The 15557-nt window shown below is 44.9% G+C and overlaps 1 protein-coding gene, 1 long non-coding RNA gene and 2 other non-coding genes across 4 annotated transcripts; 3 read left to right on the top strand and 1 right to left on the bottom strand.

Moving 5' to 3' along the window:
* Positions 1–292: 292 nt before the first annotated feature.
* On the top strand, positions 293–13384 carry LOC137876904 (uncharacterized). Its single transcript, XR_011103490.1, has 5 exons — positions 293–355; positions 5885–5993; positions 9111–9225; positions 9693–10363; positions 12405–13384. It is a non-coding gene; the product is annotated as an uncharacterized lncRNA (long non-coding RNA).
* LOC137877107 (U2 spliceosomal RNA) lies at positions 1589–1779 on the top strand. The gene has a single exon (XR_011103510.1). It is a non-coding gene; the product is annotated as a U2 spliceosomal RNA (small nuclear RNA).
* Positions 2797–2960, top strand: LOC137877101 (U1 spliceosomal RNA). The gene has a single exon (XR_011103509.1). It is a non-coding gene; the product is annotated as a U1 spliceosomal RNA (small nuclear RNA).
* Positions 6350–14256, bottom strand: LOC137876887 (pannexin-1-like). Its single transcript, XM_068716664.1, has 8 exons — positions 14113–14256; positions 12496–12717; positions 12086–12201; positions 11350–11537; positions 10447–10725; positions 10125–10347; positions 9651–9906; positions 6350–8269 (listed from the first exon to the last, which is right to left on the bottom strand). The coding sequence occupies exons 2-8, from the start codon at positions 12674–12676 to the stop codon at positions 8184–8186; spliced, it is 1329 nt and encodes a 442-aa protein (XP_068572765.1). The 5' UTR covers positions 12677–12717; positions 14113–14256; the 3' UTR covers positions 6350–8183.
* Between the last annotated feature and the right edge of the window lie 1301 nt (positions 14257–15557).

Consider the following 15557-nt stretch of genomic DNA (forward strand, 5'->3'; position numbering starts at 1 on the left):
ATACCCCTTAAAGTGATTTTTCCGAAAGACAATTATATGGTATAGTAGACAGTATAAACAGTGATTGTTCTAAATAATTATAAAGATTAAATTATTTCAGTTTTACCAGAAATACTGTAAAGTAACTGTTGTAGGTAGATTCACAACTCTAAATTCATATATCTTTAGTTTATATATGTTTTAGTTGTTGGAATATTGTTTAAATATATTATTGTGAGGTAGCTAACGTTAGCTAGCACTAAATGTTTGGGCTAAAGATGACGTCATTTTGCACACGGTCAAGCGCACCTAACACAGCGCTGCTGTTGGCCTCAGGAATGACTCGACAGTTAGCATTCGTCGAAGACAACCTTCAGTAAGTTCATTTTGACTCAATAACTCGACATGTATTATAGAATTAATAGCGCGTGCGCTGGTCCCATAACTATTATAAGGAAGACAAATTGTTATTTGTTTGTTATTTAGGCTGTTTCACCGCAGTACTGTGTTTTGATAAAGATAGCTAGCTGTTAGCTACGTAATGCTAGCTCCTAGCTATGTGTAAACAGACTGACTTTAAGTGCGTAACAGCCGGTTAACGTCACTTCACCTCCATGAGCGGATTATGATAATTGGGTTAGCTGACTAGCAGTTAACTATAACGAGTCCATGTTTGTTACTGTCAGAGTTAATTCAACGTATTAAACTAACAAGCCAGTGCACTGGTTACATTGGAAGCTGATAATATTATTGACCGAGAATGTCCGTTTTTTTTATCATTTAATTTGGTGCAGTTGTGTGCGCTGGTATGAGACACTGTTAACGATGTTCGACATTTTGACAGCGTTGTATTTGTTTCTAGGTTGTGGGACACATAATTATTACTCCACGCTTATTCTTCTATTACAGGAACTTAAAACTTCAGTCAGGTCTGTAAATGTTATGCAGACCTCACTAAGAAGCTAACAGTACACATTACAGCCGCTAGCATCCTCTATTATGACCTCACTGTTTATATTCTACTCTGTGAGTCACGTTAACGGGACGTCTTCGGTAACTAAAATCACTGATGATCGAGTGCATTGCTGGGTTTTCATCAGTAAGTGTGTGTGTGTGTGTGTGTGTGTGTGTGTGTGTGTGTGTGTGTGTGTGTGTGTGTGTGTGTGTGTGGCTGAAGAGGTGAAATGTGCTGTTCGCTCTCCTCCACTAGAGACACAGCTGTGTTTATTGATATGAAGTGAGATTTGAAGCGTAAAAGCAGAACTTTTATCAACGGAACAAGTTCGTCACCCGCTATTTAATAAATAATATACTTATAGAAACAGAATATTTATCCCAGCGTGTCTGCAGATTATAAATTATATGTATCGGTTTTCTACTTCCTGATTGGACTGCAGCGTACCACGTGTCCGGAAAGAAACAAAGAGACGCATTTGCGAACTCACGTTAAATGTAAATATGTCAAACTAAACGGCAGCAGTGGGACATTATTACTATTGTACATTGTTCTTGTTTCATATGTGATTCAAACGTTGTAGTTCAGTTCCCGAACCGTCAGTGAGGTTGACTGTGCGGAGAATGACGTCCTCACCTCCGACTCTGTACCGGTATCGCTTCTCGGCCTTTTGGCTAAGATCAAGTGTAGTATCTGTTCTTATCAGTTTAATATCTGATACGTCCCCTACCCGGGGACCATATATTAAATTGATTTTTGGAATAGGGAGATGGAATAGGGGCTTGCTCCGTCCACTCCACGCATCGACCTGGTATTGCAGAACCTCCAGGAACGGTGCACCCCCTAATGTTGTTCAAAAGAAATAATAAGGTGACATAATGTTAATAAGATGATTAAGAACTAAAGTCATTGTGTTGTAGTGTATTGATTCTGTGCTATAGTTGTGAGGTTTTATGTATATTTCTATCAAAGACATTAAACTGATGAGTGAGATTGTTATAGAAAGTGCTGAACATTTAGAAACTTTCACTTACTTAATTACATTGATTTAATCTGTTGAGATGCTTCATAGTACTGTTCATTTGTACAATTTTGTCTAGTGTGGTCTCACAGAAACGGTGTGTGTGTGTGTGTGTGTGTGTGTGTGTGTATATATATATATATTTTCTCTATCTCAGTGTCTGAACCATTATTATCATAATTAGCTGTTAGCCATACACAGAAACATACAGTGTATATACAACCAGTTGTCAGTTCATTAAGTTGGCCTCGCTAAACCTAATGTAGTAATAAATCCTTCCTTCATGAAGGTAATCATGAGGAGTTTTTTTGTTGTACGATATTGTTTATATTTGCTAAAAGACTAGTGTTGTTCACACTCCAGACCAGTAGATGTCAGCATGTCAGGAGCCACCAGCAGTAAACAAAGAAACAGGAAGTGGTTGGAATGTGAGGGAACCTACAGTCAATGGAGAAAACATTTGTGATTTTATTCTTTATTCTGGATTTAAAATGTGGATCAAACTACTTTTGATTGCAGTTTGATTTATCTTCGTCTCTTCTAAACGTTCTGTTGAGCTGTTGCTCATTAGCTGGAGATAAATAGATACAGTTGGTGAGTTTAGGTTGGCCTTTGATATGAAAATGCAGCATTGCATGATGGGAAATGTGACTATGTTTTAAGTAAATTGTAAATATTCTTCATCAACCCTATTACACATGACTTTACTCTATATATTACATTTCTGTAGGTTCCTAGACCTCTTATAGTATCTGGTTTTTGGTAATATCTATGTTGTCGGCACCACCAATCGGCATGGTGTGTCTGTGAAAGAGTCCCCTGCCTCGGATCTGTACAACTCATACTTACCTGGCAGGGGAGACACCATGATCATGAAGGTGGTTCACCCAGGGCGAGGCTTTGCCATTGCACTCCGGCTGAGCTGACCTCTGCGAATTCCTCAAATGTGGGAATCTCGACTGCATAATTTCTGGTAGTAGGGGACTGCGTTCGCGCTCTCCCCTGATGAAGTGTGAAATAATAAACTAATATTCTTGTCTATAGCCTATAACTTATTAATACAGAACTATAAGAACAATCCCAGTTTTCTCTTCAGCGCTGTAGCCAGGCTGAGCTGTGTAATCCTATAGACCTCAGTAGTAATGGCTTCATGAACTTCTTTAATAATATTCAAACCATTAGAGACAAGATTAATCACCTAATCTGGTACCAATTCATCCTCAAATATAGGAACCTTAAAATCAGCTGTAAAACCTGTTATATATCCAGACTGCTCCCATCAACCTTCACCAATTGACTTTTGACAATATCTAGATAGATAGATAGATAGATAGATAGATAGATACTAACTTTATTGATCCCGCAAGGGGAAATTATTTTGTTACAAGCAGCAATAGGTCACAGGTAAAAAAATGTAATATTATATAAAAATACAAGAAAAATACACGTCACAATATATACAATTATAATATAGTAAAGATGTTATATAAAAAATGCACACTATATACACAGTGAATAGAACAGAATAATATTAAATCAACTAAATAAACAGTAGTGCAGAGGTTTAACGATTTGATTTGGCCTGAGGTGATTTATTGTACAGTCTTATAGCAGTAGGCAGGAACGTTCTCCTGTACCTGTCCTTGTGACAGCGGAGCTGGATCAGTCTGTTGGAGAAAGTGCTCCGCTGTCCCTGCAGTAGGTGGTGGAGAGGGTGGTCCTGGTTATCCAATATGGATGATAGTTTCTTCAGTGTCCTCCTCTGCACCACCTGTTCCAGACTGTCCAGTTTACAGCCGATGATGGAGCCGGCCTTCTTAACCAGTTTGTTAAGTCTGTTGGTGTCTCCGGCTCCAATGCTGCTCCCCCAGCAGACAACGGAGAAGTACAGTGCACTGGCCACAACAGACTGGTAGAACATCTCCAACATCTTGCTGCACACGTTGAAGGATCGAAGTTTCCTCAAGAAAAAGAGTCGACTCATCCCCTTGTTGTACACAGCGTTGATGTTGGCCTTCCAGCTCAGTCTGCTGTCGATGGAGACACCCAGGTACTTGTACTCCTTCACCATGTCCACGTCCTCTCCCAGAACTCTCAGTGGCTGTGGAGCCGTCGTCCTCCTCCTGAAGTCGACCACCATCTCTGGTCTTGGCCACGTTCAGAAGCAGGTGATTTCTACCGGCCCACTCCACAAAGTCATCCACTACTGCCCTGTACTCCTCCTCCCGTCCGTCCCTCATACACCCGACCACTGCAGAGTCATCAGAGAACTTCTGCAGATGGCATGACCCCGAGTTGTACTGGCAGTCAGTGGTGTATAAGGTGAACAGGAGGGGAGACAGAACAGTTCCCTGTGGGGCTCCAGTATCACTGACCACCGTGTCAGACAGCACACGGCCCAGTCGGACAAACTGTGGTCTGCCTGTGAGGTAGTCAGTGATCCAGGAGACGGTGGACGCGTTAACCCCCACCTCCCGCAGCTTCTCACTCAGCAGCAGTGGTTGGATGGTGTTGAATGCACTGGAGAAGTCAAAGAAAGTGATTCTCACAGAGCCACCGGTTCCATCCAGGTGCGACTGAGCTCGTAGCAGCAGGTAGATGATGGCGTCTTCCACTCCCACATGAGGCTGGTATGCAAATTGCAGAGGGTCCAGCGATGATTTCACCTGCGGTCGGAGGTGGGCCAAGACCAGCCTCTCCAGCACCTTCATCACATGGGATGTGAGGGCAACTGGTCGGTAGTCATTGAGACCAGATGGTGTCGTCTTCTTAGGAACAGGAACCGGGCACGACGTCTTCCACAGCACCGGGACTTCCTCCTGCTTCAGGCTCAGGTTGTAGATGTGTTGTAGGACATCAGACAGTTGGATGGCGCAGGTCTTCAGGACCCTGGGGCTGATGCCATCAGGTCCCTCAGCCTTTCCTTGGTGGAGTCTCTCCAGCTGTCTTCTAACCTGGCCAGTCGTCACAGAGAGGGGGGGAGGGTGGTCATGGTGTCGGTGGTGGAAGAGCCCTTTGAAGTAGAGGGCTCATTGTCCGTGCCGCTCACCAGGGGGGACAGAGGGGGGAGGGGAGGAGGCAGCCGAGGTGTTTGTGAGGTGAGGTGTGTTGAGGAGACAGATGAGGGCTGTGAGCTAAATCTATTGAAGAAAGAGTTTAGCTCGTTGGCCCTCTCCAGGGAGCCCCCTGGTTGTCTCCCTCCAACCTTGAAGCCAGTAATCAGCTTCATCCCGGTCCACACCTCCCTCACATTGTTCTGCTGGAGTTTGGCCTCCAGCTTCCTCCTGTAGGTGTCCTTGCACTCCCTGATCTTCACCTTCAGGTCACGCTGGACTCTCCTGAGCTCATCCCTGTCCCCAGACCTGAAAGCAGCTTTCTTCTTATTAAGAAGTGCTTTCAGGTCGCTGGTGATCCATGGCTTGTTGTTAGGGAAGCAGTGTACAGTCCGGGATGGAATGGTAGTGTGTTCACAGAATTTTATGTATTCTGTGATACAGTCCGTCATGCTGTTGATGTCCTCCCCATGTGGTCCACACAGCACATCCCAATCCGTTGACTCAAAGCAGTCCTGCAGGGCGTCCTTAGCCTCCTGAGACCACCTCCTCACAGTCCTGGTGGTCACAGGCTGTCTCTGTACCAGAGGAACATACCTGGGTGTCAACAGGATCAGGTTGTGATCGGACCTGCCAAGCGGGGGGAGGGCAGTGGTACTGTATGCATCAATGGCATTTGCATACAATAGGTCCAGAGTTTTATTGTTCCGTGTGGGGCAGTCAACATATCTACATCTAAACCACCTACCTGTCTTAGACCCCATCCCGACTAGGACGCTTAAAGAAGTTTTACCTTTAGTCTGTCTCTGTCTTTACTGATTGTTGGACGTAATCACTTCTTTGCATTCAACCCACCTAAATTGAGTCTCTCTCCAGCCTCTCTTTACAGGTGGAGGAGCATCCATCCACCTTCATCTGACTCCAGGAGAGGAACCGTCTCTGGTGAGGACGTGGTGAAGTGGCTCCATCTACTGACGAGACACAGGTTTGCAGTCGTGATGTTTTGGTGTTAATCAGGCTTGTGAAAGGTAACCCACTGCTGTGAATACACTGAGCTCATCTACCTTTTAATGAGTGCTTTTACCCCATTTATTTATTCATAGACATTTACATATGAAGATGTTCCGTCATTACTTACAGGGCTGGGCTCTGAGTTTTGAAACCGGGAGAGAAAGCAACATTTACTGATCAGTCTGGAGGGACACCAAACCTCATATCGACTAGACTTATGTCTGACTGCAGGCTGTAGTATAATAATCAGAAGCATCTCAAACATGACCGACAGCAGCTCCAAACATCAACATGTCACCTCAGAAATCAAACACAACACACAAACCAGCATCAGTTTCTTCAAAGACTTTACATTAATAAATTGGCTCACTGCACAGACATGGGACTCCAATATTTACATGAAAACACACACACACACACACACACACACACACACACACACACACACACACACACACACACACACACACACACACACACACACACACACACACACACACACACACACACACACACACTCATTGAGTAAAGGGGAGATCTAACCACAGTCGTTTCAACGCTCCACTCAGTGCAGTGTGTATTTACAGGCAGTGGAAGAAGTAAACACTGACGATCACATGCAGTGTATCGAGACGTTCACCCCTGAGATTCAAACGGCACAGTGAGTTCACTTTAAACTCTTGACAAAATGATTCAACCTTAAACAGTTATTAGAATTATTACCTGTGATGCCGTTACATTTCTGAGAAAGTTATGCATTTGTTAAACATTAAGCAATAAAGCCTTGTACCATAACAGTCACATTCAATAAAAGCGTGCTGCATTTGTACCACATGTTAAACACAGACCGGAGAACGAGACTCACTGCCTCGTCGTGTCACTGTCCAGACAGGAGGATGAAGAACAATTCTTCCTCATGGAGTGGTTTTCCCCTTTACAGCCGTGACTTGGTCTTGAAATGTAATTGATAATCTCAATAAAAGTACATTCTCTCATAATGACGAGTGCAAATACATACATCGAAGAAAACCACATGACTGCAACTTTGACAGTTTCATATTGTAACTTGAATTTAAAGTTGAAATTGTCACACGGTGTCCGTTTTAGGACACTTTCTAAATAATAAAAACTGTTAAAATCTTCACATTTTACCTGCCGAACCTTAAACAACCTTTACTGCATATTTAAAGATTCAGAGAACATATCCAGTGTCCGCTCATCTTGTTCAGTTATGGGGATCAGGAGAAGAAACCCACGTCCCTGATGTGTATCACATCCTGCCAAATAGTCTAACAATGTGTCTTTACTGTAGATGGAGTCAGTCTGATGACATCATATATCCCTTAATTAGTTTGGATTAGTCCTTCATGGTTTGACGACTACGTCAACATGAACAAAGTATTCAGCCCTTTATTCCGAATAAGACATCTACTGAGCCGTTTACACGGCTAATGGAAATCAATATTACGTTCATATTTGTGTTTACAGGCAGCGGTGCATACTCTGATTAAAAACAAACTACAGCTGCACCCTTTAAGTAACTTATTATGACTCCTTTCTCAGCTGCAGTCTGACGGTACACCACGGGAGCAACACGACTGCAGGTTCTTCATCTCAGGCCGTGATTGGCCGGTTGGTTTGTGTTCAACAGGAAAGAGGACGCGTGTCGCAGACTTCCGTAAAAACCCTAATTTGAGACGCATATTGTGAATGTGCTGCAGACGTGTCCGAAGAATGATCCTAAAGCCTGAATTATACATCTAATATCCCTCACGCCTCAATCAGAAAATGATACATTCAAAATAACTTATTCGGAATATTCAAACAGAATATGATGTTTACATGACCCGTATCAAATTATATAATATTAGTGTGCAGGTAAACGTAGTCAACGATTCCTGAACTCTGTACCAACATTAGTGTCTCCTTCCAGTGTGGATTAACTGACTCACTCTCTCCTCTTTATCTTTGAGCTGCTAGAGAAAAAATTAAATCTGCCTCTCAAAGACCAAAACAAAGAACATTAAAAGAAAAGCACTAAAAAGTTTCAACTGCGATGGTGGTGCACCAACCTCCCATCCCATGTTTTATATCCCTCTTTCAGGACGGGGAGGCCGTGAGTTGTGAACGCACCGTGGGATGGCGGTGAAGCTACACCCCCCCGTCACACCGCTCGCTGCCGGAGAGTCTCCCCGTCACTGCTTTTGCTGCCCGTTACGTCGCTGTTTCCTGGCAGCAGCGAGGTGAGCTCTGAAAATACAGAAATACTTTAACAGGTTACAGATCTATTGGGATGTTGTGTACAGAAATCGACTACATTAGCTTTGACCTTTCTGAGAAAGGCAATCAGCTCGTGACTCTTCCAAAACCTACAAATACAACAAAATCTAGATACTGCCCCAACAAATCATCTCTGATCCCAACTGGAACGTACTTTATATATAACTTTATTTTGTTACATGATGTGCTGTCAATCGTTAGTTTCTTAGGGGTGTAACGGTTCAATACGATGCAGTGGTGCAACGGTTCAATACGATGCAGTGGTGCAACGGTTCAATACGATGCAGTGGTGCAGCAACGGTTCGGTACGATGCAGTGGTGCAACGGTTCAATACGATGCAGTGGTGCAACGGTTCAATACGATGCAGTGGTGCAACGGTTCAATACGATGCAGTGGTGTAACGGTTCAATACGATGCAGTGGTGTAACAGTTCGATACGATGCAGTGGTGTAACGGTTCGATACGATGCAGTGGTGCAACGGTTCGATTCGATGCAGTGGTGCAACGGTTCGATACCATGCAGTGGTGCAACGGTTCGATACCATGCAGTGGTGCAACGGTTCGATACGATGCAGTGGTGCAACGGTTCGATACGATGCAGTGGTGCAACGGTTCGGTACGATGCAGTCGTGCAACAGTTCAATACGATGCAGTGGTGCAACGGTTCAATACGATGCAGTGGTGCAACGGTTCAGTACGATGCAGTGGTGCAACGGTTCAGTACGGAACAATACAGCAAAAAAGCAGAAGTGCCATCATAAAGTATGTTCTTTTCTTACTTTGAACAACGATGGATTCATTTGTGTACAGGAAGCTGCAGCAACTCCTGTTCTGTCTTCAACACTGGGCTGCTGTGAAAGAAGGTCACCCTCTCTGATCTTTGGAGACCAGAGGTCGCTGCACACCTTCTGCCCCGTTTGAGTCGGTAGGGAACCTAACCGCTGCGGGGAGAGTTTGTAGTGCGTGTGCTGCTGTTGGTTTTCATGCTAAGCTAGTTTAGCACAGCGCGCCTCCCAGAACACAGGAGCCCTCACCAGAGTAGAATGTTGTTCTTCCGTGGTGGGCATGTCAGACAGCACGTTGGTGGGTTGCCATGTTGAGCGCAGTGGCTCCACCGATTATTAACATTATATTTACCACAATAGTATTATTCAAACGTATTGTTCGTAATGCGTACCGAACGGTTCAATACCAATACGTGTGTTGCAACACCCCTACTGTTTGTATTGTGGGTAAAGGCAGCATGTCCTTCAAACTAAAAGTTAAAAAGTAACCATGATTAGTGCACGTCTCTATCCACAGTCCAAACAGAATAGACTTTTAAAACCTTCATGAAACACCTGCACTCACCTTTCATCTCTGTTTCCGTCTTGCCGTCTTTGTTTCCTGCAGCAGAGTTCGGACTTCTCCAGCTGTTCTTAGCCGCCGCGGGGCTGCCGGCGGACTCCGACACATTCGTCTTCACTTGATCCTGTTTCCCAGCAGCACCGGCGGGTTTCCTCCCATCCACACTGTCCATCTTCACCAGGCAGAGAGTCTGCAGCAGACTCATGGCGTCAAAGTCCTCTCCGTAGAATTCGCCTTGTCTCCTCAACAACTCCAACACCTGCAGTCACAAAACAACATTGTTGTGACAGAATAACTCTTTAGGTCTGCGTTTCACTTTGAGAGACAGAGGATGTAACCTGCAACCACATGTAGTAGAACATTCTGGTTTTGACTGTATGTTTTTGGACGTACTGTTTCTTTGGAACACAGTTTGCTTCAATGTAGGGATTTTTGACGTCACCATATGGAGCACACATTTGTTAGAGTTCTGAGCACCTTGATGTACTTGTAGGACTTCAGTTCGCTGACGTTCTCCTCCAGGAAGAGCAGATACAGAGAGAGGTCGTCCCATTGGTTGGCGGGGTTGGGCAGGATGCTCACGGTGGGCAGCGATTGGTAGGTTTCCAGGAAGCGGGCGTGTCCGGTGCAGAAGAGGGGGCGAGCGGCGGCGTAGATCACCGCGGGAATCAGCGCGATGAACAGGACCAGGTTAACGAGGCTGGAGAGGAGAGGAGGTATGACGAGGAGTTTGTCTATCATAAATAATAAAAGAACGACCTCTAATCCAAACATTCAGTCATAACCGAACAACACACACCTCAGCAAAGAGAAGACCCCCACGGCGATGAGCTTGCAGTGCACCTTTTCGGGGACGCCCGGGTCGAAGGCGAGCAGGCCGACGCGCAGCTCGCAGCTGAACTCGTCAGTGACGGAGGCCAGGCGGAGGTAGTAGCCCAGGTAGACGCAGGCGCACAGCAGGGTGACCAGAGTCAGGCCGCGACACAGCAGGTAGTGCAGCAGCATGGACCGCGTGCAACGCTTGGTCATCAGAAACTTCTCCACCAGCGGGTAATTGAAGCAGCCCTCAGTGGGGTCGCTGGGTCCAGAGAGAGAGAGAGAGAGAGAGAGAGAGAGAGAGAGAGAGAGAGAGAGAGAGAGAGAGAGAGAGAGAGAGAGAGAGAGAGAGAGAGAGAGGAAAAAAACAACAACTCTTGGGACTTCATTATGTGGTGGGAACAAAGGGAGTTGGGCCTACCTGGCAGTTCAACAGCCTGAAACCCATGAGACATTAAATCTGTGTGTGATCTCTGGTCCAAACCAAACACTGGGGTCTCATTGGACGAGGACCAAAGGCACCACAGGGGCCCCCTGTGCTACGGCCCCGATGTCAGTTAAACTATAAAAATGTGCACTACCTACAGCTCTGACCATCCACGATTCAATTCACAATCAAGGGGGCGCAAACAATGTCTGTGCCAACAATAGACTGTTTTGGATCCGAAGGAGAAGCGGATAACTGGCCCCGTGCTCCACTAACTTTAACCTTTCATCACATTCTTCAAACACACTCCTGCCGGATCACAACATGACTATGACAAGACCAAGAGCAGAGAAGTGGAGCATCTTTAAAAAGGAAGTCAAAGTTTAGATTTCCTCCTCGTCTCTGCAAATCATTAAACATATCACCCCCCCCCCCCCCCCTCCCCCCCCCCCCCCGTACCCGTCTGGGGTGAGCAGACCCGAGGTCTCCATGCGTTTGGCCAGAGTGACGGCGCGGTTGTAGCTCCGGTCCAGCTCCTCCATGATGAAGCCCAGGTCCGACTGCAGGAGGGGTGCCGCGGAAAATCTCCAGAACAACGCCGGCGTGTACATCAACACGGCCACCAGCAGCAGAATGTAGGGGAAGAACTGAGAGCAGAGGCGGGATGGTGAGTGACAGATCATGTTTACATAGCTGTGCTGTTCTAGTGCCAGCGCTGCCTCTCTACAGTCAGATCCTTTAGGAATGTAAAGAGACGCACGCCTAACAACGCCTTCAGGCCAACAACATCTTCAGGAAATTATCCTCAACTGCACCCTTAAAAACCACGAGACAAGAAGCCGCCTGGGCAGAACTGAAGTTTCACCTACTGTACGACTGTCAGCTGAACGCACCATGATAGGAAACGCCCAACATCCGCAGAACAACTCACGTTTTAATGGTTCAGCACACCGATGAGCAACTCTCAGGTTTTAACCAGGTGAAACACTTAATGTTTGGACATTTTGAAGAAAAACTATCAAGACTTTTATCATGTCCACACAGCGTGGCACACGTTCTCTACCTCATCACCGCACCACGATGACTCATGTTTGAATGAGTCTGAAACCTGTCTCACTGAAGAGCTGTTACCAATCTATTGTCTAACAAACACACATAGTTTAGCAACTGTAACTGTGTGTGTGTGCACACCTACCTTGTGCAGCCACAGAGGTAGAGTGTGTGTGTGTACGGACGCCCAGCAGTACGAGTCCACATAGGCGGCCTGCCTCCAGGAGAAGTTGCTCGGAGCGAAACAGCTCATCTGGGTACCTGAGACACCAGAGGAAGAAAAGTAGTTCTGTCACTATTTTAACATTTTAATCTGCAGACTTCTCAAGAAAAACAGATCAGGCTGTTTGTCTGTTTTGACACTGCGAGATTATGAGACGTTTTTGAACCTCTTGAATGCATTTGAAAAGGTTCAACGTTCATGTAATGATGGATTAAGATGTTTTCTCTGTGCTTTAATCTAGAGCAGCCATGGCAACCTGAAACTACAGTGAAGCTTCCTGAAATAACCCTCTGGACCGGATCTAGACTTGACCCCGGTAGGCCTCGACTCACCGACCGAAACCTCTTGAGCGAAGGCCAGAGAGATGAGGAGGAGGGGCAGGCCCACCGCCACGCAGGTCACCATCTTGTCCACGGCCAGCTCCGTCCGGACGCTGCGGTACCGGGCATTGTTGGGGTCCTTCAGCAGGAAGTCGCTGAACACGTACTCCGTGGCCACGTGGGCGATGGCCATCTCACCGCTCTCCTGTTAACCAGCGGCGCATCAATAAACACCTGTGGACACAAAAATCAGGAAGCGCTTCAGATATTCCTTCTGCGTACGATATTTAAATGTTTCCGTTCAGTTTCAGATTATATGTAAAATACACAAACGATATAATAATCTCGGTGCAGGAGGAGGCAGACGACACGCCTCCACCTAAATCATGAGAAGACGCTCTATAATTCGTCAGCCCTACATCTTTTAGAAGATCGACTTCTGCAAGTAAGAAATGTAGGAAGATTGAGGAGTTAAGTAAGAAAGAACCTGTGAACTTACTTTACATCAGGCCTTCAGCTGATCGGGAATATATTCCTTTCACCCGAGTGTTTCTCATAAATAAAAACACATATTTCAGAAGTAGTCGTAGTAAAAGTACTCGCCCAAACTACATTACAGTATGAAAGATGGGGATCGGTTCTGCTGTGCTCATCCTCCTGCCACACCGTCTTGAACGCTCGCCCTCCTGGCCGGTCAGGCAAATTGAATTTCATGAATGCAAATCAAGGCGTCCGGTAAACAGCTGTGGTGATTTGTCAAAGGGGTAAAGTACAGAAGACAACCACAGATTATGATCTACCACACTGCTGCTACTTCCCCAATTTACCTACTCAGCTTCCTAGTGCAACTGTGACACACTTCAGCCTAAATAAAAGCAGCATTACTTTGAAGTAAGAGCCACGTGTCTATAAATTCATCTCAGTCTATTTATCTTCTCAAGATGTTAGAGATTAAATAATGCAAATCTCTTCCACTTTTGTTCTCATGCATTATCATTCTAGGGTCACGTGCATTTTGTCCAAACAATCATATGTTCACATCACTTTTTTTTGTGCAATTTTAATGATATACATATTTCTTGATAACGTTTGATTCCTGGCTCCTTTCCTTTGTGCTGTTGCTCTCGAACTTGAAGTTAACAACAGTAGTTGAATCTCAGCTCAGTTCAAAACGCGTTCAGACCTGCGGTAGACCTGCGGCTGTTCGCCTCGTGTGACGTTGTCTAACCGGGTAGAACCAGGCCACCCGCCGGTCAGTCCTCATCAGTAATGTGATGCAGCTCTGGCTGCTTTTGGGATTTCTTGAGGTTAAAAAGTGTTGAAACACGTGCGCTTATTGATCACGAACAACCCATGACTGTATGCCCACAACATCAACGGCTCCTTTGTTTACCAGTCTATACGCACTTTTATTCATTACATTTATCAGCAACAGAAAACAATCATGTGGAAACCAGGTTACCTTTGAGTACGTTCTTTCACTAACGTTAGCTGTGAGCGGGATCAACACACGCATGCGTAATGAACAGCCTTCAGCTTCACCACTGACCGGTGGATCTCATGGATCAAAACAAACCAGCGCTCATTAATTTAGTTCGTATTCACCGTAAACCCGGATAATGAACTTACCTCCCGACAACGTCTGTGTGTCTCTTAGTAAAACGTCATGGCTGCAATTCTACACAACTTCTTCCGCGGGAAAGTTCACTAACGTGTTTTAAACGATGCGGCGGACTAGACGTTCAACGAGTCACCTCGGAACGCTCACGTCGGTCTTCTTCCTGTGAGACAAAAACTTCTTCCGTCCCCCTTAAAAACATGATGCCTTCAGGTGCAAATCCACAGCAGCGACTTTACAGTTGCAGCGCTGCCCTCAAATGGAGCTCGTGAGTTTATGTACGTACATTCGAGAACACGCTATTGTAGTTTTTGTTTTTTGAAGGTTCATGTGGCGGAAGAAGTATTCATCTTTCACTTAAGTAAAATATGAATATAACAGAGTAACAAATACGGTGTTACAACTAAAAGTTCCCCCATTTTCAATGTGAAGTAAAAGTTCTCAAGTATCAGCATCAAACTATACTTAAAGTGGCAAAAGTAAAAGTGCATATTATGCAAAATGGCCCCTTTTAGAATAATGTATATATTGTATTACTGGATAGTAATTAGTGATGCCTTCAGGTGATCGTCTCTTTAATGTTGCAGCTGGTAAAGGTGGAGCTGATTTTAATTACTTAATACTGCAAAGCCACTAGAATAAGTATACAAGAGTTGCTACTGAGATGTAGTGGAGTAGAAGTATAAAGTAGACATACAATTAGTAAAGTACAAGTACCTCAACATTGTGGCCTACAGTGAAATATATGACAGACATTCCACCACTGCCCATGAAAGATACTTTTGTTTTAGACTCAAGCATGAAATGTTGAAATTAAGAAAATCACCAAAGAAATCACTATTTGGGAAAAATAAAAACGTCATTTTTCGCCAGCTGCAATAATGTGAAACAGTATAAATTCATCCTCACAGAGTCCCACACGATGCTTTTACTGCGTGTACAAGATACACTTGTAACCACGAGATAATTAATGAATAAATACAACATTAAAAACATCAACTTTAGCGACCTCAGCGGATAAATTGCGGAAAAAACACAAGATATCAACATTGTGCGTATGGTTTATATATTTGTGGTTGAGATATTTCCAACAGTCTGTGAAGGCAGCATCCTCACAGGCAGCGTGACTGTCTACGCAGCATGCAGTGGTGCTGTGGTTCCATGGAAGAGACGTTTGTTTCATAAAGAACACGTTCTACTCATCAAACTGATCACCGAGAATAACACTGCAGCGTCAGTGTGACGTTCACACCCACGTTAGCTTTGAAGAGTGATTACATGCTAGGCTAACGCTACTTATTCTGGAATCGTTACAGGAACATAAAACCATTTTGAAATGTTTTTGCTCTATCGCGTTGAATTCTGGGCATTTCTCGCTTTGCCCTCCCTGGTCCTCCCAACTTCTCGCAGCTGCGTCAAGTTGCTATAAGACAGGCACTCCGTTACCGGAAAGGGA

The sequence above is a fragment of the Cebidichthys violaceus genome, unplaced genomic scaffold (genome assembly GCF_023349555.1).
Source record: "Cebidichthys violaceus isolate CVI_PGR_0920_01 unplaced genomic scaffold, fCebVio1.0.p SCAF_1, whole genome shotgun sequence".
Classification (NCBI taxonomy): domain Eukaryota; kingdom Metazoa; phylum Chordata; class Actinopteri; order Perciformes; family Stichaeidae; genus Cebidichthys; species Cebidichthys violaceus.